A 26,923-nucleotide genomic window follows, 5' to 3' on the forward strand; every position below is an offset into this window, starting at 1 on the left:
GTAACATACATTACTTTAGCTAGAAAAGTATTGCCTGCATACAAGAGTGAGCTTAGACTAATGTAAACATTAGCAAGAACATGGAGAGATAAAATGTATAAATATAGTAGGTCATTTTTTTTTAAAACACAGGATTAATAAAATAGTTACAAACAGGTGACATCTAAAAATATATTAGAGTAAGTTTCAAGCCACACAAGTTCACCAAAACAATTTTTTTATTTCCAGTGTTTAATTGGGTATGCACACAGGCATGACACAGGTTTGGATTCATTAAGCCCTCATGCAGAATTATATTCTTCTCGATAAAGAAGCCAGTTCCATCCAGGATCCACTATCTACACACCTATGTTACAACATTTATATCAAATCTGGTATCTGAAGAAAAGATACACATTTAATATGTTCATTTAAGTTACGTATTTTACAGAAAGATTAAAAATTCAAGTCACACAAAACTCAAAAACTGTATTAAAAGTTTGAATATAAAACTCAGATCCACCTGGAATGACTAAAAGAATGGAAGGTTCTGTATCCACCTGTGTTAAAACTGGCATGTGTAATGAAATTTGTTACCAATAATATGCAATCATTTATTCAATGTAAGTTATCTAATTTTAACAATATGGCACCCTAAAAACCAAATGTATTTTTATGATGAGGCACTTTTGTTAGTGATGAAACCAAAAGAACAAATTGGCTGCACGCTAATGCCAGCGATTTTCTTCAGTAATTTGGGGTATATACTATGTAGTAAGTTGCAACAAATACCTTGCTCATTTGTATACAACTATCTGATATATCTTTAAATATACATATGTGTTCTTCTGGCTGTCGTGATGCACTGTAAAGCTATTCCACAGTGCAAAGTGATGAAACCAGCCCAAATGAAGGCTGCATAATAACAATTCTGGTACAAGAAAATATTTACAGAGTTCTTGGAACGTGTGGTAACAGTAGCTTTTGATTTGCTACAGTGGACATGCCCCCAGTTTAAAGACAGGGATGAAACTGTGCTTTGCTGCCCGGGGTTTCGGCCAGTTTATGAGGTTGGGCATTAACTGCAGAACTGGCGTTTCGGCTCGTGTTCTGGAAGCTTTCTCCATTTATTTGGTCAGACGACTGTGGCGCTGGAGAGAGAAGGGGCCTGTGGGTCGAAGCCAAGGTGCTGGAAGAACTGCCTGTGTCGGCCTGGAAAGACAAAGGTGTGTCGGTCGTGGGTGGTTCTGGAACTCGGGGATTCTCCGGCTGGGGGTCCCCGCTGTCCCCCCTCAGGTCGCACGCGCTGGTGCGGAGGCGCTCCCGGGCGAGCCAGTCCGCGATGGACAGGTCCTGGGCCGGGCATTTGGGTTTCAACCGATTCACCGCGGAAAGCTCGGGTTCTCTCTCCCCGCTCTGTTCGTGCACTTTCCAAAAATTCAGGACGCTGATCTCGGTGGCATCGCGGTGCCCTCCTAGCGTGTGTCTGCGTTTGATGTTTTTCCTTTTCCCCGTCTCGGCGCCGGCTTTCTGGCCTCCGACTGCAAACATGTCGTCGGCGGGCGCTCTGGGTCTCAGTTTCAACCGGTCGGCTATCTTCGTCTTCCAGGTGGGCTCCTGCCTGTCGGCGTCGCTCCGGGCCGGGGCCAGCAGGCTCCCGGTGGACTTGCCTTTCTTCATGACGTCGAACACCTTGGCGACCGACGGCGGCTCCCGCTCGGGCCTGGCGTCCCCCAGGCCGCCGTCCGACCGGAAGCGGGCGGACTTCCTGCGGGACAGTGTGTCGCACTCGATGAGCTTGTGCGAGCTGAAGGGCTGCCGGCGGCCGTCCAGGCTGGGCGTCAGGCTGCCCTCGGCGCCGCTCGCCTCGCTGCCGTCCGAGCTCCTGCGGCCCGGCCTGGGGGCGTCCTGCGCTCGGGCCCGCGCCGGCCCGTCCGGCGGCAGCGCGGCGGCGAACACGGGGAAGTCGCTCTCGCTGTCGCTCTCCGCCGGCCGCCCCTCGCTCACCAGCTCGCTCCGCTCGTCGTCCGCCTCCTCGCCCTTGCTCTCGGCCACCGAGCGCGCGTCGGGGCTCAGCCGGCTGCAGTCCGGGCCCGGCAGGCACGCGGGGTACTCGGAGGTGGCGGCGCCGGCCGCGAGCGCCCCGCGTTTCGTGTCCGGGCTGGTCGGCTTCCTCGCGGAGGCCCTGGCCGGGGAGGCCGCGCCCAGCAGCGGGCCCGGCTCGGGCCCCGTCTCGTCCGAGTGGGAGGGCTTCGGTGACAACAGCGATCTGGGGCTCTCCTTCAGGACGGCGAAGCGACTGCTGAGCGTGGGCGACTTGCTGTGTTTCGGGTTGTGCGGGGGCGAGGGCTCTGCGGGGGGCGCGCGCTCCTTCCGGACGGGGGTCCTGTCGTCTCTCGCGGCGCCGGGGTCTTTCCTGCCGCTGGTGTCTTTGGCGGCGACCATCCTCTGTTTTCTGCCCAGCGCCTCGCTTTCTTTCTTGGACTCTTCTTTAGCGTCGTTGTGACACTGCTCCACGTTTTCCTTCCTAAAGAAGACATTGTCCAATTCGTCTTCCGAGCTGCTAGGTTGGGCCTTTTCTTTGGGCTTTTTCCTCTTGCGACTGGTGGCTGCGAAGATGGAGGACACCAGCAGCTCCCTGCTGTACTGATCCTTCCCGGATCCCCACGACCCCTGCGAAGCGACAGAGAAACCAGACTTTGAACACACGGACGTCACTGATTTCATTTTCTGAAAAGCTTTTCCCCCAAATATTTCTTACTGAATTCTGTCTGTCTAAAACTCTGGGTGCACCAACAGAGAAATACTTAGCTTTTCTTACACGTCCTTTTAACTCGGACCAAAGATAAATTTTTACTTAAACGGTCCCATTTCTTGCCCGGTGGTATGTACTTGCGAAGTCACAGCTCCTACACACCTGCCTTCCAGGGAAATAATTTGTGCTTAGTGCCATTTATCTAGCCTGGTTCTTACTAATTTCCCCGAAACTCCTGACTTTCCCTGCTACCACAATGCTCCAGTGTTCTTCCATTTCCTTCATCTAGAACGAAGGCCCGTGAGTTAAATTATCTTTTGACATACTTGAAATACAATAATCTGACAGGTTATTAAAATTTCATGAATGACTTCAATTTTCTAATTACAGACAGCATATGATAATGTGTTAGATAAGCTCATTAAGGTAAGCGAACTCTGGTCTTCAAGGAGTTGCTTTAGGTAGATCAGGCTGGGAATGTCTTCATGCATCTCAAGGTAACAACAGAATTAGAAAATTCAAATACCATAAGAAAAATCAGAGGATCTTAAATCCTTACCATAGAAACACTGTTATTTGTAAAGTTGTTTGCTATGCATAATAGGTTCTTGATTATATCTATTAATTTGCTCATGATGTCTATATGCTAGGTAAACGGCAGGGGAGGAATGAGAAATACATGCTGATTTTACCACATCCTGTTTAAGATAGGCAGGAGGGAGGAGGTATGTTGAGTAATAGAAGCAGAATGTATACTTCTCTAGTGCCATAAAAATCCTAGACAAGCTAAAACTGCTATACTGAAGTCTTAAAAAATGAAGTAAAAACTTAGGCTGTTGTATTAAAAAGGATCCACCAAAATGAACACAACTTTGTTTTCTAAGTTATAAAGAATTTCATGATTATCTAGTACATTTCTTAGGCTTATGCATTTTCCCACATTTGCTAAAAACTTTAGGGGATGATGGTTATGTTTGGGCTCTGAATCAGGGCACCTGACATCCTTCCCAGAGCTCCCAGTGTATGACACTGAGCAAGTGAATTCACTTTGAAACATCTCAATTTTGTCATTTATATAAGTGAGAAGCAATTAATTATATTGCCTTTAAGATTTCTTTAAGGATCTCTTTAAAATTCTATGAATCTGAGTGCGATCATAGGTGTTGGGGCAAGTCACGCTACTTTTCTTATTTGTAATTTAATTTTCTAATTTTTTTAAACATTTAAGCATACTACAGGGGTACAAACGTTTAGGTTACATATACTGCCTTTGCCCCACCTTGAGGCCCCAGCGCTTCAAGCATGCCCATCCCCCAGACGGTGCTCCACACCTATTGGGTGCGTATATACCCATTCACTCCTCCCCCTTCCCCTCTGCCCGACACCCAATGAATGTTATTACTATATATGCATTTAAGTGTTGATCAGTTAATACCAATTTGATGGTGAGTACACGTGGTGCTTATTTTTCCATTCTTGTGATACTTCATTTAGTAGGATGGGCTCCAGCTCTATCCAGGATAATATAAGAGGGGCTAGATCACTGTTGGTTTTTGTGGCTGAATAGAACTCCACGGTGTACATATTACTGCATTTTATTAATCCACTCATGCATTGATGAGCACTTAGGTTGTTTCCACATCTTTGCAGTTGTAAATTGTGTGCTATAAACATTTGTGCAGATGTCTTTTTTTATAGACTGTCTTTTGTTCCTTTGGGTAGGGCTCAGTAATGGGATTACTGGATCAAATGGTAGTTCCATTTGTAGCTCTTTAAGGTATCTCCATGTTACTTTCCATAGAGGTTGTACTAGTTTGCAGTCCCACCAGCAGTGTATGAGCGTTCCTATCTCTCCACATCCACGCCAACATTTATTGTTTTGGGACTTTGTGATAAAGACCATTCTCACTGGGGATGAGTGATATCTCATTGTGGTTTTGATTTGCATTTCCCTGATGATTAGAGATGTTGAGCATTTTTTCATGTTTGTTGGCCACGAGTCTACTTCTGAAAAGTTTCTGTTCCTGTCCTTTGCCTACTTTTTAATAGGGTTGTTTGATTTTTTTTTTTCTTGCTGATTTTCCTGAGTTCTATATAGAGTCTAGTTTTCAGCACTTTATCAGATGTGTAACATGCAAGTATTTTCTCCCATTCTGTAGGTTGTCTGTTTGCTCTCGTGATAGTTTCCTTAGCTGTGCAGAAGCTTTTTAATTTGATCTGGTCCCATTTATTTATTTTTGCTGTTGCTGTGATTACCTTTGGGGTCTTCCTCATAAATTCTTTGCCTAGGCTGATGTCTATAAGAGGTTTTTCCAACATTTTCTTCTAGAATAGTTTCATGTCTTAGGTTTAAGTCTGTTATCCACCATGAGTTGATTTTTATAAGAGGTACCGGTCCTGTTTCAGTCTTCTACATGTGGCTATCCAATTTTCCCAGCACCATTTATTGAATAAGGATTCTTTGCCCCAGTGTATGTTTTTGTCTGCTTTGTCAAAGATTAGATGGCTATATGAGGATAGTTTTATATTTGGGTTCTCATTGGTCTGTATCTCTGTTCTTGTGCCAGTATCATGCTGTTTTAGTTACTATAGCCTTGTGATATAGCTTAAAGTCTGGTAAATTGATGCCTCCCAATTTGTTCTTTTTGCTTAAGATTGCTTTTGCTATATGGGGTCTTCTCTGGTTCCATATGAAGTGTAGAATTAGTTGTTCTAGATCTGTCAAAAATGATGTTGGTATTTTAATAGGGATTGCACTGAATCTGTAGATCACTTTGGGTAGTATAGACATTTTAACAATGTTGATTCTGCCAATCCACGAGCATGGTATGGTTTTCCACCTGTTTACATCCTCTGCTATTTCCTTCCTCAGTGTTTCATAGTTCTCCCTGTAGAGATCTTTTACCTCCTTTCTTAAATATATTCCTAAATATTTAATTTTCTTTGTTGCTATTGTGAAAGATACTGAGTCTTTGATTTGGTTCTGAGTTTGACTGTTGGAGTATAGGAATGGTACTGATTTCTGTACATTGATTATCAATCCCAGTAGTCTCATGGCAGAATCTTTGGGGTTGTCTAGATATATGATCATATCGTCAGCAAAGACAGATAGTTTGACCTCTTCTGCCCCCATTTGGATGCCTTTGATTTCCTTCTCTTGTCTGATTGCTCTGGCTAAGACTTCCAGCACTGAGTTGAGTAGAAGCAGTGATAAAGGGCAACTTGTCTGGTTCCAGTTCTAAGTGGGAATGCTTTCAGTTTTTCCCCATTCAGTATGATGTTGGCTGTAGGTTTGTCATATATGGTATCATTTTTGGGTTAAGTCCTGTCTATGCCTATTTCTTAAGTGTCCTTATAAAAGGGTGTTGAATTTTGTCAGATGCTTTTTCTGCATCCATTGAGAGGATCATGTGGTCTTTGTTTGCTTCTATTTATGTGGTGAATTGCATTTATAGATTTGTGTTTGTTGAACCATCCCTGCATCTCTGGGATGAAGCCCACTTGGTCCTGGTGGATTATTTTTTTGATAAGCACATGAATTCAGTTTGCTAGGATTTTGTTGAGAACTTTTGCGTCTATATTCATAGGAGATATTGGTCTGTAGTTTTTTTTGTTGTTGTTGCATCTTTTCCTGGCTTGGGTATAGGGGTGATGTTGGCTTCATAGAAGCATGTTGGGGAGGATGCCTTCCTTCTCAATGTTGTGGACTAATTTCTGCAGGATAGGCACCAGTTCTTCTTTGTAGGTCTGACAAAATTCGGGTGTGAAACCACCTATCTGGTCCAGGACTTTTCTTTTTAGGAAGGTTTCTTATTGCTGCTTCAATTTTGGTACTTTATATTGGTCTGTTCAGGAATTCTGTTTCTTCCTGATTGAGCCTAGGCAGACTCTGTGTTTCTAAGAATTTGTCAATTTCCTCCATATTTGCAAAGTTATGTGCATAGAGGTTCTTACAGTATTCATAGATATTTTGTATTTCTGTGGCATGAAGATGTAATTTCTCCTTTTTCATTCCTGATGGAGCTTATTAGAGTCCTTTCTTTGCTGCTTCTCATTAATCTAGCAAGAGGCTTGTCAATTTTATTTTTTCAACGAACCAACTTTTTGTTTTATTAATCTTCCATATAGCTTTTTTGTTGTTAATTTCATTTAGTTCTGCCCTGATCTTTGTTATTTCTTTTCTTCTGCTAGGTTTGGGGTCGGTTTGCTCATCCTTTTCCAGTTCTTTGAGATGATTCATTAGATTATTGATTTGTGATCTTTTTATCTTTTGGATGTAGGCATTTATGGATATACATTTTCTCTTAGGACTGCTTTAGCTGTGTCCCACAAATTTTGATAACTTATGTCTCCTTTATCGTATAGTTCAAAGAATCTTTTGGTTTCCATTTTGATTTCCTCCTTAACGCAATAATCGTTCAGCATAAGGTTAATTTCCATGACTTTGTGTAGAGATGAGAGTTTCTGCTGGAGTTGATTTCCAATTTTATTCCACTGTGGTTTGAGATGATGCATGGTATAATTTCTATTTTTTGAAAGTTTTTGAGACATGCTTTATGGCCTAGGATATGGTCCATCTTAGAGAACGTCCCATGAGCTGATGAGAAAAAAGTACATTCAATGGTTTTTGGGTAGAATGTTCTGTAAATGTCAGGTAGGCCCACTTGTTCTAGAGTTCTGTTTCAGTCCATTGTGTCCTTGTTAATTTTCTCTTTGGAGGATCTGTCCTGTCACAGGGGTGTTGAAGTCCCTGGCTATTAGGTTGGTGCTGTTCTATCATTTTGTTTAGATCAAGTAGGATTTGCTTTATGAGTCTGGGTGTACCTGAGTTAGGTGCCTAAATATATGTCATCTTGTTGAATTGTACCGTTCACTATTATATAGTGACCATCTTTCTCTTTCATTACTTTTGTTGATTTGAAGACTAAGTCATCTGAAATCAGAACCACCAGGCCAGCTTTTCTTTTGGCTTCTGTTTGCCTGAAATATTGTTTTTCATCCCTTCACCTTGAGTCTGAGTGCATCATTGTGGGTTGGATGTGTTTTCCGAAGACAGCAGATACTTGGCTTGTGTATATGTATCCATTCGGCCAGCCTATGTCTCCTTAGTGCACAGTTCAAGCCATTTCCATTTATTGAGAGAATTGATAAGTGGGGCAGATTTCTGTTCATCCTGTTGAGTTGAACTTTGTTTTCTCTCTTGAGCCATTGTGGTATCTGGCCTTGGCCCTTTAGCTTTTGGATGGTTTTACATGCTCAGTGTTATTGTGCTGATCCATGTGTAACACTGTTTTGAATACTTCCTGGAGGGCAGATCTTGATGAATTCCCTCAGTCTTTGCTTGTCTGAGAAGGTCTTCATTTCTCCTTCGTATTTACTTAGTTTTGCAGGGTACGGGATTCTAGGCTGGGCATTATTCTGTTTGAGAAGAGTGAGAACTTTTCTACAATTGAGAAACTGTCCTAAATAGTTATACCATCTGGATATCCATTATATTACAGGCATGGGACACCGCTGTAGTAATAGGTTAAGAGACATGCATCTAGTGTGAGGGAAGGTAGGGACTTCAAACAGGTCTATCTGAGTTAAAAATCTCATCTTCTGAGGCCCCGTGTGGTGGCTCATGCCTATAATTCTAGCACTTTGGGAGGCAGAGGTGGGAGGAATGCTCAGGAGTTTGAGACTAGCCTGGGCAACAGAGCAAGATGCTGCCATCTCTACAAAAAGTAGAAATATTAGTGGGGCATGGTGCCACGCACCTGTAGCCTCAGCTACTTCGGAGGCTGAGGTGGCAGGATCACTTGAGCCCAGGTTTTGAGGTTGCTGTGAGCTATGATTGTGCCACTGCACTCCAGTGTGGGTGACAGAGAGAGACTCTGTCTCTAAAAAAAAAATCTTCTGGCAAAAGAGGTTGGGAACCTGTTCTAGATTAAAGAAGTCTAAAGAGACTTGACAACTAAAGGCAAGGAATAACAAAAGTCTATAATACTTTTGAAATGTATCCCAACATGATATGATGTTTGGGATTGGCTTGAAGATAGGACGGGCCGTGTGCTGGTAACTGGTGAAGATGGAGAATGGGTGCAGGGAGGCTCGTTATACTGTATTCGCTCCACTTCTGTATGTGTTAGAAAATGCCCACAGTTAGTGTAATACACTAAACATTCCGATTCCCAATCCAGTATGCTACCGTATTCTATTTTAGGAATTTACTTTTCAATGTATTAGACTTTGTTGCTCTGGGTCATCAGACAGGAATGCATTGGTATATTAATCATAGCAATGAGCCCAAAACAATTCCCCCCTAAAATATTTCAAAATCATATGAAACAATTTACCTTAGACTTTGTTGAGTCACTAGTAGCTGAATCTGTAAGAAGTTAAATAAAACACGGTCAGTATCAGCCCATCTTTACTGCTCTCGACAAACAATGCAAAACTTATGGAAGAGACAGGCACAGAACAAAATGTGAAAGCAAAACTCAAAACAATAGAACACAGTGGATAGTCAGAGCTCACAAAGATGCAAGCTGCACCACAGAAAGCCACCGCCATGAAAGGATGCTGTGAATTGTAGGCAGAACCAGCTCAATGATAGGAATGGCAAAGGAGCCCTGTGCTAGACAGAAACAGAAATACTAGTGTTTGTTAAATTTGCTAAATAGTCAATCTAGCAGTAAAGAAGCTTGAAGACCTTTTAAGAATTTTCTTAGGTACCACATCCTGTATCTAAAACTGATACACAATGTAGAACTTTTAAGATCGTTGGCTGCCCTCGCTACAAATTGAGACACTCATACGGGCGTATTGATGTTGATTTTTGTCAGACTTAAATTTTATAAGCATATACTGTATGCATATGGATGCAAAAGAGGATAACCCTGCTTCCAGGTCACTTTGGTTGCATATTAAATAATGCTGATCTTTGTGCTTCAGACCCCAGTTGCAAAGCAGCGTGCGGTCAGGGGTCCTTTTGACTAGTTTGGTTAAATTGCTACCAGTTTTGTAATTCTCTATTAACAAATGCTATTATGGAAATGGAAAAATGGAGACCATAATTTTACTGTCTGGCAAAAACTCAGATTATACAATTATAAAGAGGGTAGGAAGGGGCTAGCATGATTCAGGATAATGTCAATTTTGAAATTTTATCTTGTAACTCCCGGGAAATTGATTTTCAGGATTAATGAGCTGAGCCCCATGCCACGCCCCTTTTAACACATGGCTAAATGCTTTATGACTTTAAGAACTGGTAGACCATACCATGCTATTTCTCCTCAGGGTCTGCTTCAGAAATAACAAGAAACAGCAGAAAAACTTTTAAGAAAGTAGTATTGATCTGTTTACAATAATCTTAAGAGAAACTCGACACCACAGATCAACTGTGTTTGCAGTTACAAGAATCGGGGGTTTCTGCAGACAAGGCAGCTACAGTGTGGACAACAATCCTCTTTCTTCCTACAGGTCCAGCTGTCCATCAGGGACATCACCGAATCCACTAGTGACATTACCGTGTGATAGATTCCTCCCACTTCGCCTGTTCAACATCAGTATAGATTTGCCTGTGTCAGTAAGTGCTGAAAACCCTTTAGAGGACTAAAACAAGAACTAGAGACAAAGGGAGAACATTGTGTCAAACAACATGCTAGATTAGTGCAACAGTTTGGAAGGAGCAAATTGTCATCAAAAGAGCCTGTCATGACTAATACTTAACCAAGCATAAGGGTGGCAATAGGAAACAGAAGAAAATAAATGTCAAATAGGTTGACTTTTGCTGTGACATCTATAGTGCTAAGGTAATACACTCTATTTATGAAAATGGTGCCCATTAGCAGTTCAACATATTTTAGAAGTTCGAGCTCAGGAATCAGGCTACTTAGACGCTCTAAGACCAGACTTTCTGCCCTCACAGCAACCACATATTCAGTAGCATGTATCTGTTTTACCTTGTGATGACTATTACATGGAAACTGTGAATTAAAAGAAAAGAACAAAACAGTGGTTTGCATGCTCATTTCCCTCATATTTCCATTCTGACAAACATTACAAGTCCATGCACTGCCAATGGCATTACAGTCACTGGAAGATAATTAAGATCAATCAGAAAAGGAAGATTAAGTTTTGTCTTAGTAGAAAGGGAAAAAAAAGAAAGAGGTAAAGGAAAAAAATCATAGTGAGTTGTTACTTATGATTGATTTTCTCTTTCAGGTTATAGGAATGTAGCTTTTAGCCTAGAGGTCAATACTGCCCAGGCAAGAGTTACCTGATACATCTCCAGGCGACACTCCTGTCCTTCCAATGTTGGTGAGTAAATGATCTATGTTTGGCACTGGCTGGGAGTCTACAGTGTTTTCTTCCTGCACTGTTGTCTATGGTTAATAAACAAAGATCTCTTCATCATCTCTTCAAAGATACTTTCTTTAAAATTCAAACAACACTTAGTAAAAGGCACATTACTGAATGGAGGACCTGCACTTTTTTTTTTCTTACATCGTTTACACATCATTAATCGCGAAAGCAGCACCACGCTTGTATTTTCATTAGATCAGAAACTGAGCTAGAGACCTGCTTCCAGGGTGCAAAGCGGACAATAGCATACAAAGCGGGAAGTTGACACTGTTGTAGCATCAGGATCTCGCGTCCCCAGTGAAAATAACCGAGTACAAATGCGGACGGACAATACTTACAAGAGGTTCTTCAGCACCTTCTTCTGTGAAAAACCAGTCATGCTAAAATTTGAAATAAAAAAGGTGAAAAGAGAAATTAAACAAGCTCCTAAATAATACCTATATCTTGGAGGACAGTATAGAAAAAAGGCAATTTTCATAGGGGGGAAAAAAATAACCAAATTCTGTCCTACCAAATTTTAGCTGCTCATGAAAATGAATTTCCTTGCAGCGATGAAGCCTGAACTTACATGCTGGATTAGGGTCTCTACGATCTTGTACTGGTCAGGCATGTGAGTGACCATGTGGGTCATGTTGTCTTCTGATGTCCGCACAAGTGTTGGACCAAACACTATTGCTAGATTTCTTGGTTCCATCTGAAAGAAAGGAAGGATGTTATTGGATTATATCAGGTCTTTTTCTTAAGGAAATTTGTGAAAGGCTCTTTTGATGAAAAAGAATCCAAAGGATGGTTGACTGATATGGGTAAAAAAATATGTTCTAATGAGGATTTTCATAAGCAAATATTGGCATTCGTGGTTTCCAAGAAGTCTTTGATTGGAAACAACTGATTTGGTTCAAAACTAGTATTATGAATGAGAACTGGATTAACTGATGAAAATTTTAAAATCAAAGGAAAAATTTTGCAAAAGAATAGGGAAACTCCTTTGAGAACTAAAAAATGGGGAAAAGTGCTAAAAGATACATAAAAGTTTCCAGGTTTGTCCCAGAAGTATATCAAGGCCGCTAATATATAAAAATCCAATGTCTGGAAAGACTCTCTCGGCCATTTTACTTCCATTAAGTCTCCTGTAGCTTAGCCTCACGACAATCTGAATGCCTCAATATTATGTACTTTTATTAGGTCACCAAATATATGACTCTTTTGTTTTCCTTTGTTATATCTTACCAAATCTGACACAGTATTTTGAATTTAGGATTTGATTACAATGGTACCAGGGGGTCACAAACGTCACCACATTTAGGCGAAAAAAAATACCATTAGACTATTTTGTGAGGCGCTTGCAGGCACACACACCTTTTGGGTGTGGTACAAAAATGGCAAACCCACAACTCGTCTCCCCTTCTGCTGTGCATACGATAGGTTAGCAGGCATAACACAGGCCTGAGTATGCTATGTTCAGGGCAGAGAAATGATGGTTGAAGGCAGGATTTTCCTAGAGAGTTGGCTTACTAGGAAGAAACTATGGGGGAAGGGTTTACTTAGATTTGCACACATGGCACATTTGTAGTCTCCCTCTAGAATGAATGTGTCGTTATCTTACTGGTTACAACTGTAATGGTGGCTCCAAAAACAAAAGTCTACAATCTCAAAGGCCTTGTTTTTAGACTATGAAGAAAACATGTATTAATATTTATATATACATACCCTGACATTTTTTTATCTGAGGATATAGTTTTAGCTGGTTCCTACATAAAGCTAAGAAAATAGTCTACAATTTACTTATTAATTACTTAAAACAAATTATTTCTTGAGAGATGCTCCACAAAATGTGGTCCAAAAAAGTCTAAGAAGTGAAATACCACAGCCCCTTCTTCAAGATTCAGTGTTAAATCAGTTAAAGATTAATCCAGTGCTTTCTAACCTAACTAGACCATCAAACACTAGTTTCCCAGTCACCACTACTAACATCCAGCAAAACCAACGAATGATGTTATATACTTCAGGAAGTATTGAAATAATTAGAAAATATTTTAGCTAGAATTTTCTTGAACTTTTTGGCTCTTACTATATGAATTTCTAGAAACAGTAAATTGACATAGGCTTTCATTTCCTTTCTCTTTTTAAAAAAAATCATCTGTAGCCCTATCGTTATTCAAGAAATTATAACATTGCTGTAATCTTCTCGATTTGCAGGTAATAGGGGTTGATACTATTCTCATAATCCAACCTTACTACAATTGTGGGCAACTGTCTTCCCGAACAGCCACTACCCAGGTCTAAATGAAGGCATTTCCCTTGCCCTGATGAGGAAAGGGAGGGTCAGCAGTGTGCCTGAGCGTGTGGGATTCTCTCGTATGTTCGTGTCCAGAAATGAAAATGCCTGTTTCAGTACTTCAAGAAGTGATGTCCCTGAGTTAGAAAATCAAGGTTTTGCAACCTCTAATGATGGAATCGATTAATCAACACTATAATGTATCAACCAAATAAAATGTGTGGACCTTGTGTGGATACTGACTTAAATAACTATTAAAGAAACCCATTTTTTAAAATCAAGAAAAAAATGAATGTGAACTGAGTATTAGACAATATTAAAGAATAACAAATTTTGCTGTGGTATAAAAGGGGAGGAAAAAACCCAAACCCCAAAAAAATGTCTTTTGCTGTATACCATTTGGTCCCTTCTGACAGTCGCATCATGTGCATGTTATCTATTCAAAATGCTGATTTACAGTTAAGTAAAATTTCTGATTTTCTTTTTTCTTGCTGGATAACTTTAAAAGAAAATATTTTTTAAAATGGTGACACCGGGTATTTTGGGATGTTTAGAAAGGCTTATTTTAGAGCTTTTGTTGAACCTTTTTGGGTCTGTTTGGCCTATTTGGCATGAGGCAATAAAGCACATCCTTCAAACTAAAGCCACTGAAAGTACATTTCTTCAATATGCACTTTACATACCTTATTTTTTTCTGAATTTTCTGCCACTGTCTTCAGATGCGCCGAAAGAAACTTAAGTGTTTCGTAATGATGTTCGGGCAAATCATGAATCTGAAACATATTATTTTCACAATGGATTTTAGATACTGAATGTTAGTTGTACCTCCAAAAATATAAAAGTAATACCTACTAGTCTTTTTAATGTTTTCAGACGATCTAGAGGATCTTCTTTACGATTGGCTTCAATAAAATCGGCATATTTATCTGACAACAAGAATGATAAAACAAATATTGCTTAGGTGAACTGTAATCTAGTTTTCTTTAAAAACCACAATGAGAACAATGTGGGGAAGATTCCCAAGTAGCCTTTGATAGGTGAATCTCTAAAATTTATATTTTAGATAAGGCTTGGCGTATCCTTAAAAACTATATCAACAAATAGAAGAAAATCGCTGAAATCTGAGTTCCTTGCAGGTACCCTCCCAAGTTTACACAGCCTGTCTATTCTTCCCCACTCCCTAACAATATCTAGGACAGTGTCTTAAATAGCATTCAAGTATTTGGCTTGACTGAAAAAACATTTGGTACATTTCTAGTAAATGTACCATATTGTGTCTGAAGACTTTTGTCTGGCAACAATAACGTATTTTCAACTTGACTACAGACATGGACGAACAGGATAATATATATGTCACTGACATATGTCACTAAACAACATGTGAGAAACTTAACAAAACCTCTTGTTTCCTTTGTCCAAAATATTTTTCCTGGTTCATTTTAACATTCTGTGGTTTTCCAACAGTTGTTACTTGAACCATTTCATCTGGTATCTTTCATGGACGTTAAACTCACCATTTGTGAAGAGAGGCTCAGGGAGTTTTCTGAAGAAGGATTTTAGTAAACTGCTTATCACATTCAAATCTCGCCATTTCTAGGTGTGCAAAATAGAAATACAATATTTTTGTAGTCAATACCACCAAAGGAAAAAAACCTGGATCAGTTATCCAAATAGAAATAAACACACTTACATCATCTTCTGTATCAATATCAGCCATTCCCTTGTTGAGTTCTTCTTGCATACTTGAGATGGCTGCATTATTTCCAGGAACTCTATAAATACCTGTATATTCAAGACCTCTTTCTTCAACTAATTTGCAACATATGTCAACTATTAATGGAATATACTGCAAAACAAGAAATAAACATTTTATGTAATCTAGCACAAATGTTTGTATTTAGTGAGCAGTTGTACGTCACAGCTAAAAGGCCTTCTGCATCCAAAAGGAAATACACAGTTGCTGTTATACAATATAGAGCAAAGTATATTGACACTGCAGAACTGAGAACAGACAAAACCAGTGAGAAGAGAATGAGTAGGCCAAGACAGAAACTAGAGCAAGTAAGGAGAATGTGGAAAACAGTGCAGTTGAATAAAGAGAAAGTCAAGAAAAGAGAAGGAGAGAGTAACGTCAATGAACTCATGATATGAATCCTAACGGGAGTGTTATAAACAAACACATATTTTTACATTTATTACACTTTCTTAATCAAGGCCTTGTTCTCATCCTTGTTTTAAGATGCTAAAACCAGAAACACATGATTTGAAAATGAACTCTTATCGACCATGTTAGATGTATTCCCAGTGGTTATATAACTATTCCATTTCATAGTCAATATATTAGGAAAAAAATTATTCAACATATGGGTCAGAAATACTTGGGAAAAATGAAGACCTGCTATGAAAAGGAAAATACTCAATAGTTGACAGTCTCTGATATCTGAAAAGCTGTATGCTCAGGTCCCATTATAATTATAACTGAATTAATGACTTCAGGAAATCTGGCTGGTGTCTCCTACCCGATTATTATGAGCTGGCGGGCAATCATCCAGTCGAACGCCAAATGTTCCTGTAGCAGTAGGCTTTTTTTCAAATGTCTTTCTCATAATACTTGGAATGCCTTTTCGCCATGTGCCTTTGTCTTTTGGGGGACTAGTATCATCTTTGGATTGTGATCCAAATCAAAATAACATAATAAAGGAAATGGAAACAACGTTTTAATCATGACTGTAAAAACACTTTATCCATGTTTACAAAGATCACAGTTCTAACATATAAATACATCCTATATTTATCAAAAATATTATATTCTCTTCCTAGTATGGCACTCCTTGTAACCTTCCATAGAATTTAATAGATAAATAGGTATCACTTCTACTCGTTCATCCTTTTGCAATGTATATTACCATTTTCTTTGAAACAGCAAGAAAATAAAATTAGCGTGTTATGTGAGATTCTAGCAAAGGGAAAAATCATCGTTTTATTTCAAAATGATAGCATCTGGATTCTCTGACTCATTCAAATTTGTAATGTCTCTTATGTAACTGCTGGATTTTCCTTCACTTTGTGATGAAAACTGGTGTCTTGGGCCTCACCTTAAAGGGAAAGGCCCAATCAGCTTGGACCGGGCTTACCTGTGAGCTAGCTGACACTGATGGTACAGAAAAACATGAAAGGAGCTTTAATATGCCAGTCTTGCATCATTTTATTTGTTAAATTTATCCAAGAGAGCGAACATCAGTACCTTTACTGAGAAGTTTCCTTTCTGACTCTTCCTTTGGAGAGTGTGGGCTTTGAGTCTTTGGCTCTGATTTAGCACCAAGCAATGTCTGCCTGATGCTGAGACTCTGGCGAGGTGTTTTTGGCAACTGTTCTGCTTTGCTGCTGAAAGAAATGAACATTTCTTTTTTTTTTTTTTTTTTTTTTTTTTTTTTTTTTTTTTTTGAGACAGAGTCTCACTCTGTTGCCCAGGCTAGAGTGAGTGCCGTGGCGTCAGCCTAGCTCACAGCAACCTCAAACTCCTGAGCTCAAGCGATCCTCCTGTCTCAGCCTCCTGAGTAGCTGGGACTACAGGCATGCGCCACCATGCCCGGCTAATTTTTTCTATATATATTTTTTAGCTGCCCATATAATTTCTTTCTATTTTTAGTAGAGATGGGGTCTCGCTCTTGCTCAGGCTGGTCTCGAACTCCTGAGCTCAAACGATCCGCCCACCTCGGCCTCCCAGAGTGCTAGGATTACAGGCGTGAGCCACCGCGCCCGGCCAGAAATGAACATTTCTTAACAATTACAGTCGCCCCCCCCCCCCCACCCCACCCCCTGTCCACAGTTTGCTTGCTGTGGTTTCAGTTACCTGCAGTCAACCAAGGTCCACAAATATTAAATGGAAAACTCCAGAAATAATTCCTAGGTTTGAAATTGTGTACTGTTCTAAGTAGCATGATGAAATCTGGTGCTGTCCCACTGAGGATGTGAACATCCCTTTGTCCAGTGTACCCACATTGTATACACTACCTGGCTGTTACTACTGTACAGGAAAAACACAGTAGATACAGGGTGCAGTATTATCCGCAGTTTCAGTCATCTACTGGGGGTCTTTGATAAGGGGGGAGACTGTACCTATTTTATGTCCAAATTAACTGTAGGCATGGTGGGATTCTCACCTCATCAGACTGTTATATTCTTTTATTCTTCGACTAATTAGATCCCTGTTAGTAACTCCAGTGTCCTACAGAATAAACAGAAGGTAAAATTAGAAAATCAATGCTAAATATAAATAACCCTACTTTTTTGAGGCTTTCCATTGTATTACTTTGCTTATTCAATGCAAACACTATCACTTGTTCTCAGCTGAGCTGTTTCAAAGCCTCTATTCAATAGCACCATGTGACAAACGTTCCAAGTGCCTCCCTCATTGCCAAGAGTTTGGTGTTTATTTTTTGTATTCATGCAATACCTAGAAGAGTACATGCAAGTAACAGTATTCTTATTTTTTGAACTCATCTGTCATTTTTTAATAAATGACTAGGAAGCAGAAAGCTAGTTTTTTCTCACTAATAGTAGAAAGAATGATCAGGATTTAAAAATAATACAATTGGATGAAAGATGGAAAAATACAGCTAGAATTTGCTAATGATTAATTTGTAGGAGCAGTGAAATGGAGGGTCAATTAGTATTGTAAGTAGAAGTTGGATTATCAGGGAAAAAAAGCTCAAAACTTGATTTTTTTAAACCTCTGTGGGTTAGCTTTTATATAATAAGCTATATGATAAACCCAGAGTTGACCATAAAATGATTGATGACTTTTTTGTTGTTGATTCCCATTATACATTGGCATGTGTCCTTGATTTTTTTTTAATTTGCTTCATCTTGAGATTATAATGTATGACAATACAATTTACAAAGAATATTAGCTTTGGAGTAAAATAATTTTGATTTTAAATGGACTCTTCCAATTTACCAGCTCAGAGATTATAGGATTAAGATCTAGAATAAGATTGCCTAGATTTAAATCCTAGTCCTGACATGTATAACTATATAACCTTGGGGAAATTACTTAACCTCTTGTTTCCTTGTCTGTAAAACAGTCATGGTAGTAACAGGACCCATTCATATGGCTGCTGAGATTAATGCATGTAAAATGTTTAAAATAGTGTCTGTCACATGATATATCTGTGGTGAATTATTTTCTCATCTATAAAACTAAAAAAACAAAATACCTGTGTCTGAAGATTAGAGGAGGATGAAGGCTCACATTAATAAGTGTTTGCTATCTAGCAGACACTATGCTACGTTCTTCAGAAGCATGATCTCACACCCAGCCCTGTGTGTCACAGAGGGAATCATCTGAAGGAGTTTTAACAATGACATTCTACTACCCTACGGAATGCCTAGAACATAGCAGGTGCTTATTAAACAAACTCCTTTCAACTATTATTTAAAGCTGAAATCTACATCTAAGTTCTTATTCTCTGTTTATTTTGCAAAAATTCAGGTCTGATGCTATCTTTATAGCTGGGGTTACAGAAGGAAGGTTGCATTGATAAGAATCTCATGTTAATTTTTAACCACAAAAGAGGCAGGGTACAAACTACCAGAGGGAAAAAAGCACAGGCATTTTCCCTAGGGTATAAATTTTCATAATCTTAATTGGATATAATGGAAATGACTAAACTAGAGAACATAATTTGCATAGGTTTACAGTTCATGTGGGTGTTCCTGCATACTGTGAGCAAAGAAAAAGAACTCTGTGCCCCTTTTTTGGTCACAGCAGTTATGAAAAGTGACTGTTACAAAGTGTAAAAAAACCTGTCAATGACAAGGTAAAAAAAGAAGGTATTCTTGAGCAAATGCCAGACTTAATCGGTGCTGAATTTGTTATGTATGGTTAAAAAAGTACCTTTACTACTGAAATTCCTACTGTAAAAATATCTTGATGGTCGGAGGACTCTCAAGTCCCTAAACATTGTTACTCATAAAATAAAAAAAAACAAGCTTATAACATGATTTTTCATAATGCAAGTTTTCTTAGAAAACAAGCACTGTATTATAATATGCTGTTTAATATGCTTGCCTGTATAATTCCATTAACAAAAACCCTAACACCAGTGTCACTCTGCATTTACACAATTAGTTGTATTGACGCAAATTTCTGCTGTAACGTATGCCCCACAGCAGTCCTGTTTTTGAGATAAGGAAACAGATTCAGAATCATGTGGTCACAGAGGGAATGACCAAGATTGGGAATCTAGGTCTCTTGTCTGTCTGTGGTTCACTGCTTCTGAGAAGGTACGTAAAACATACGAATGACCTATTTTTCTAGTTCAGTAATGGTGATTTTCCAATACATGAAAATAATACGAAATAGGTACACCTGACTTTTTCCTTGGATCAACTTTTTTTTTTTTTTTAAGTGAAAATAACATTTTTTGTAAAAAGGGTGTGTCAGATTCCACCCACATTCTTAAGAACACACACCTCTTCGTTGAGGTTGCTGCTCTCCTGGATGGTCTTGATCCACGCCAGCATATCGTCTCTGTCTTCGGCCTGGAACAGGCACTCACAGTCGGACGTGGTGAGTCGAAACACGTTTTTCCTCTTGGTCTCGCTGTAGGAGATGTCTATCAAGCAGGCATTAACACTGATGGGCTGCTCCTCCTCGGACGGCGTTGTCTGCTCTCTCTTATCTTTGTATAAGTAAAGTGAATGGCCCCGAAGTACAACATACATCTGTTTCCATGGCCGAATACTTCCACCAACGCGCTAGAAAACATGAAACAGTTCAAGAATATTCAACACGTGGCTAAATCTTTGTGGCAGGATAAACACATTAAGCAAAATCCTTATTACACCTATATGTACAGACCTAGTTAGCAGGTGTCCAATTTACCTCAACCCAGATTTGCGAGTTATAGCAAGGATAAAAACTGTGGAGCATAAACCAAGTCAGGCAATGCATCGTATCAAAATCAAGGGTGGTGTTAGTTGGGAAGATAAAATGAACAAAGTAATTCAAATAAAATAAGTGTAGCAAAATATATTTTAAAAATCCATCAGAAAAAATCTTTTGAGTGAAAGACAGACTTAAGACAAATCTTAGAGCATGCAAATGATAAACACTGCATAAAGAGTTCCCAAAACAATATGTATAAATAATGAATTCAGGCCGGGCGTGGTGGCTCACGCCTGTAATCCTAGCACTCTGGGAGGCCGAGGTGGGTGGATCGTTTGAGCTCAGGAGTTCGAGACCAGCCTGAGCAAGAGCGAGACCCCATCTCTACTAAAAATAGAAAGAAATTATATGGACAGCTAAATATATATATAGAAAAAATTAGCCGGGCATGGTGGTGCATGCCTGTAGTCCCAGCTACTTGGGAGGCTGAGACAGGAGGATCGCTTGAGCTCAGGAGTTTGAGGTTGCTGTGAGCTAGGCCGACGCCACGGCACTCACTCTAGCCTGGGCAACAGAGTGAGACTCTGTCTCAAAAAAAAAAAAAAAAATGAATTCAGTTAACAAAGCTGGCCAACTTTATATGGTTAAGCAACAATATCCACATCCAAGGGGAGGTTTCTTAAAAATGTTAAACTCTTATGGTGACATTAATATGTTCTTATAAACAAGCTGTCCAAATATTGTAAGAAATTTTTATGACAAAGTTTTTATTACATTAGAATTTACTTGATGCGTATATTGACACTATTATACTTATTTAAATTAAACATTTGTAAAATGAGACAAAAAATTATAAAGGCAATATAAAAGAACTGGGAAAGTTAAATAAAAAATTTAATATTATTAATATGGAGAATTGCCACTGGCAACCTCTGGCTAATAAACAAATAAGAAAAGCAGGATTCCCTCTTAAATATTTTGATTTATTTTTATACATTGCCAAAATATAAAATATTCTATATGTGGTTGATACATAGGATGAAAAGTACAAAATTAAAGCAATGATTAAAAATTTATAAATATCTTTTTCTACATAAAGAAAAAATTATTTTTTTAAAAAACTTTAATCTTTATTCTTTAACCTGGATATCCTGCCATTTTTTGTATACAGAATTTATGCTTTATTTGTCAGGGCCTGCATTTCTGATATTCACAGCGGCTTAGAAAACACATTACCTTGCCCTTATCGGTGACAAGTGGCCGGAAATGGAGCCACCCTTCCTTAGCAGCATCACTGAAAACCTCTGAGGAGGAATCTTTTCTGGATCCAGAGTCTTCTGAGGACTTCTGGCTGTCTGTGATCTACAGAGAAGGCCAAGAAAACAGTCAAATGTTAGCTCTTTCCCTTATAAATACTTGCACATTGAAATTGCTTTGCAGAAAAAGTCTTACTCAATGTTTCAAGTGAAGGACTATTTTTGAAAAAAATCCCAATTTTATCAATTACATTAGAAAAACTTCCAGTCTCATTAAAGAAAATGTGACTGGACTATCATCATTGCAAAGGAATTTTTAACCATTAAAAAACAATAGAAATAGTACGATTTTCCTACTCTCATGAGTTTGCATTTTAGTGGAGAAAGACAAATAATTTTTTAAAAAAGAAACAAGAAAATGATAAGTTGGTGACATACACCACATGGAAAATAAAAACAGCAAGATGCAAGAATAAGTGAGAAGCAACTATAAATTGGCAGTGTTGAGGCAAAGCCTGTCTGAAGAAATAACATTTAGTTAAAATCCAGAAGAAAACTTTAAAAAAGGAACAGTCATGAAAGGTCAAAGGGAACAGAAGTTCAGGAAGAAGGTACAGCTAATGACCATATAGTCATCATTATCATTTTAAATGTTCAATGTGAGAGAAATAGCTACTTTTAGATTCGTCAGGGTCTCTTAGGCCATGGTAGGAGTGTGAAAGGAGGCCGCTAATCGATGGATCAGGGGAGTGACATTATCTGATCGTGCAGTTCAAAGATTGCTCAGAGTGCTGCGTGGAGAGTGCATTCTAAAGGGACAAACATGAAAAGAAGTGTCGCAGAAGGAATCCAGATGAGGAATGATGGTGGCATAAATGAAGACAGGGTGCGTTTTGGAGGTAGAGGGGACTGGATTTCATACGGGGGAGAGTACAAAAGCAGCAGCCAGGCTCATTCCTAGATATTTGGCTCGAGCAAGTGGGTGAATGGAAGTGGACTTAGTGAGATGAGGAAAACTAAGGGACAAAGAGGTCTAGGACAATCAGGGTCTACTGGCCATGTAGACTTTGAATTGCTGATTAAGCATCCAAATGAAGGTGTCACGTAGGCAGGAGCTTGCATGAGCTGCAGTTCAGGAAATAGCACTCTAACAATTCCAACATTTTAGATACTAGGCAAATGCAGAAGAGACTGAGAAGCAGCCTTCGAGGTAGAAGAAAAAGCAGAAAAGAGTGGCAAAGCAGAAGCCAGTGGAAGAAAGCATTCAGGAAGGGAGTGGAAAATGTGTTGGATACTACTGCGAGGTCAAGCTTAAGTTACTATAACGACCAAAGTAACCATTAGTCCCAGAGCCTGGACGTCACTGGCAACCCCAGCCTGGGCAGTGCTGTTCTGATGTGTGGGCTGACACGAGACATACTTTCTCCAAGAGATTCTGCTGTGAAAAGTAGAAGAGAACACAGGAGTAGTGTTCTACACAGGGCTGTGATTCCAGGAAGGTTTCTGTTCTGCGTAGGAAACAGCAGAACATGCCTGTATATGATGGTGAACACAGCAGTGGGAAGACGGTGACTGCGCAGAAGAGAAAGGGCCTCTGAGACAGCCAGAGGTGACAGAATCCAAAGTGCAGGTGTTGGTTTCTAATAGGATAACATTCCAAGTAAAATAATATTTAAGATAAGAAAAAAGAAGGCAGACAGTGTGGGTATAAATGCAGAGGACGGATTATTTCTGGAGACGGTAAATAAAGAAACTCCTGCCTAACAGTTGTTATGTTTTCAATGATGTGAGCGGGCAGGGGAGAGGACAGAGGTGGCTGCAGGGGGACAGGGGAAGGCATGACATAATAATTCTGAGAATGGGAAAACACACACACAACAAAATATAGAAGGACTGCTGGGCAGTTAGATTTTTGGCCTTGAACCGATAAGGTGAGAAAAATTAGCACAATGAGGTAAAGTGTTACATACTTGATGAATATGTTTAGAAATGCGAAAACATTTTACACATAAAATTATTTTCCAAATGCACTTGAAACTTACAGAATAAAAGGTTATAATATTTAAATATTAAATGTCTAATGGATAAAAGATTACTTCATGATGCAAAGCTACAGTAAACTAAGATAAATAGAAACATTTATCATTTGCTTGATGTTTTTGAAATATTGAATACCAACCTTGATTCCTTTCAGGCTAGATACATGTTTAAAGGACCTGTTGGAAAAGAAGTATATAAATATTTTCCATAAGTACAAAAAATGCCTTAGAGATGCAAGAATAATTTGACTACTACAACTAACTTTTCAATAATAAGCTGACATTTCATCATCACCATGTCAAATGCCCACTGTTCAATGTAAGTGAGAAAAACAGCTAATTTTATAAATACTTACACTTTCGATTCAATGATTAAAAATTTTCTTAATTGATATGGTAAATTAAAATTGTTTTTGCTTGAACGGTGGGATTTTCTTATCCTTTTTTTTTAGATCAAAGAAAAAGCTACTCAGGCTGAACAGTGAGGTTTATTAGTTAGCCATAGTTGTAATGGCATATTAAGGATTTCCACAACAGTGCAGTCGACTCTGAAATGTGGCAGTTATTGATATCTTTTAAAGAGGATGAAGTAAAGGTGAAAATAGCTCGAGAATCCAACCCTGTATCATTAGAAAAGTTCCTGTTATCCTAGAACAGTGTGCCCTGGCCACACCTCATCCAAGCCTCTCACAGTAACTGGTCCACGGAAAATCAGTTTTATCAGAATATAAATAATAGTCAAATGGAACCCTCAGAGGATCTTATATAAAGATAACATAATAAAAAAGGCAAATTGTTCTTTGACAGAAGTATTACTGTCATAAAAGATGTCAATATGCCCCAAACCAATCTATAAATTAAACATGTCAATAAAAATATCCATAAGAATTTAAGAACTAGGAAATCTGATTTTAAGGTTCAAATAGTAAAATATACTATTATAATTTTTTATATACTAATATAAAAAATATAAAAAATAGCCAGAATTCAGAAAGAACAAAGTAATGATGGGTACTAGCCCTACCAGATAAGAACATTATAAAACCACTATAATTAATAGAATCTGGTATACAAGAATAGATAAATCAATTGAATAGAATAGAGCCCTAAAATAAAACTAGATACATATAATTTAGTATATAATAAAGATGACATATCAGTGGGAAAAGGATTCAATAGGTGTTTCTGGGACAACTGAGAGATACTAGACAATATAAAGTTGGCCTTTTATCTCACTAATTAGAATACATCAATTCCAGAGGAATCAAAGTTGTAATGCATAAAAAAAGAAAAAACATACAAATCTGAGAAAGAAACATGGAAGAATTTTGTTATAATTCTGGGGTAGAGACAGACTTTTTCAGTATGACTCAAAATCCAGAGGCCATAAAAATATTTCCCAAATTAGACCACAGAAAAAATTTCAAACATTTTTGGATGGTTAAAAAAATAAAACCAAATGAAAAATATTGAATCAGGAAAACACTTGCAACACTTATCATAGAGAAGTGCTAGTTTCCTTGATATAAAGAACATGTAGACGTCATTAAGAAAAATGAGGAGGAAATGAGCAAAACATATTTAAAAAAGTTCACAGAAAAAGGAATATAAAATATCTCTTAAACATATGTGAAATGATTTTCAATTGACAAACAAGTTTCAAATTAAAACTATAATATGATGCCATTAGATTTATAAAAAAATCAAAAAGTTAAATAATACACTGTGTTGGTGAGAATATCAGCATACTTTGTTGTATTGTTGGTGGGAATGTGATTTGGTATAATCTTTTAGAGAACAATTGACAATAGATGTTAAAATAAAAAATACACATATCCCTTGATGTAACAATGCTATTTTCAATTATATTCACTCACACATGTGCTAAATGAACAAATGTACAAATACAGTTAATGAAATATTGCTTCTGTTTGCAAAAGATTCGATCAATCTAAATGTCCATCAATAGGAAATAGACCATTGACTAAATTATGCTATGGTGCAGCTATTCAATGGAAAATTAAACAATCCTGAAAAAGAATGAGGCAGGAATATATACACTGAAGGATCTCCAAGATCAGTGTGTATACTGCCATTTGTTTATAAAAATAATTAGACTATTATACACAGATATATATATAAAATATGTATTACTATATGTGATTTTACACATAGACTAGCTCTAGAGTTATACAAAACATTAAATAGTTATGTATGAGTAGTACTAGATGGCTGGAGCTGTTAGGGTGGGTGTATTTAATATACATTTTTTGTATCATGTTTGTATATTACTTATTTTAAAAAAATTATTTGAAAAAATTCAACTGAATATGTTACCAAGTAACAACTTTGCTTTGTTTTTTAATTGCATTTCTAATGTCATAAAGTTAAAAAATACAAGCTATCTATCATTAAATTCAGTATTTATGTGTCAAAGTCATGCTGAACACTCACCCACATACAAATATTTAAAATAATACACCTGAGACTTACAATTTTGCATCTTCCCTGTAATCATCCAGACCCTCATCATATGATTTTGACCTTTCTGTCTTTGAGCTGGGCTGGGCATCCAAACTGGGGGGTCCAACAGATTCTGTAATTAAAATCCAACATTTAGACATTTACAAGTGGTTCCCAGATTCTTCTAATGGTGAAAAGATCAGTTTGTCATGCTATTCTAAGTGCAAAACTGACACGGAGGTATGGTTTGCACAACCACTCTTTCGCCGTACCATGATCATGGGAGAGTTGACGTCGAATTAAGGGAGCTGAAGTTGTGAGGCTGGGAGGAACTGTCGCTATGGAGGGGACCTGAGAGGTAGAGGCAGAGATAACAGCAGAAGCGGGGATATGTGCAATGTCATGATCGATGCTGGGGCTAGTCGGTTCATCTGTAAGAAAAAAGGAAAATGAACACTGGAATGTTAAATGACCCAATTATTATTATATTAATAATAGAACTCAAAGTCAATAATCATTATTAAAAGGATCAGATAAAGATTTTACACTTAACCACCAAAGCACCAATAAATGACATACTCAGTCTGCTAAAAATCTACTTACAGTTATTACTCCAGTAATTCCAAGTAATTCTGAGAATATGGTATAAAAAATTAAATGAGTAGCTTCTTCTACCAACCAATTACTACCTTCACGAACTGATAGTCAAGGTACCAAAGTTCATAGGCATTCAGAACCTAAATCTATCAAATCAGAGCAATAACCATACCACCCTAAGAGAACTACTTCTCAAATTTTAATTGTTACAGATTATCATTTCAGGAACCTAAGCAAGATGATTTGGCTGAGGCTTAGCTTACAAAGTACCAGTTCCTAAAATCTTACCTCCCCAATCATTCCCACATAAGTGCATCT

At 38.4% G+C, this 26,923-nt stretch overlaps 1 protein-coding gene across 7 annotated transcripts in view; it reads right to left on the minus strand.

The window, feature by feature from the left end:
- Window positions 1–200: 200 nt before the first annotated feature.
- ARHGAP21 (Rho GTPase activating protein 21) overlaps window positions 201–26,923 on the minus strand; it is a 125,615-nt gene continuing 98,892 nt past the window's right edge. For 6 of the 7 annotated variants that reach the window (XM_069458889.1, XM_069458885.1, XM_069458891.1 and 3 more), the window contains 17 exons: window positions 26,281–26,439; window positions 26,039–26,141; window positions 23,686–23,722; window positions 21,487–21,612; window positions 19,836–20,120; window positions 17,522–17,586; window positions 16,603–16,739; window positions 15,878–16,020; window positions 15,049–15,204; window positions 14,873–14,951; window positions 14,211–14,284; window positions 14,042–14,131; window positions 11,652–11,777; window positions 11,422–11,463; window positions 10,998–11,103; window positions 9,073–9,104; window positions 201–2,652 (listed from right to left, as the gene is read on the minus strand). In XM_069458889.1, the coding sequence (XP_069314990.1) occupies window positions 994–2,652; window positions 9,073–9,104; window positions 10,998–11,103; window positions 11,422–11,463; window positions 11,652–11,777; window positions 14,042–14,131; window positions 14,211–14,284; window positions 14,873–14,951; window positions 15,049–15,204; window positions 15,878–16,020; window positions 16,603–16,739; window positions 17,522–17,586; window positions 19,836–20,120; window positions 21,487–21,612; window positions 23,686–23,722; window positions 26,039–26,141; window positions 26,281–26,439 (3,419 nt within the window). In that variant the 3' untranslated portion in view covers window positions 201–993. The remainder of the gene's footprint in view (window positions 2,653–9,072; window positions 9,105–10,997; window positions 11,104–11,421; window positions 11,464–11,651; window positions 11,778–14,041; window positions 14,132–14,210; window positions 14,285–14,872; window positions 14,952–15,048; window positions 15,205–15,877; window positions 16,021–16,602; window positions 16,740–17,521; window positions 17,587–19,835; window positions 20,121–21,486; window positions 21,613–23,685; window positions 23,723–26,038; window positions 26,142–26,280; window positions 26,440–26,923) is intronic. The other variant, XM_069458888.1, reaches the window with a different exon arrangement.

The sequence above is a fragment of the Eulemur rufifrons genome, chromosome 25 (assembly GCF_041146395.1).
Source record: "Eulemur rufifrons isolate Redbay chromosome 25, OSU_ERuf_1, whole genome shotgun sequence".
Classification (NCBI taxonomy): Eukaryota; Metazoa; Chordata; class Mammalia; order Primates; family Lemuridae; genus Eulemur; species Eulemur rufifrons.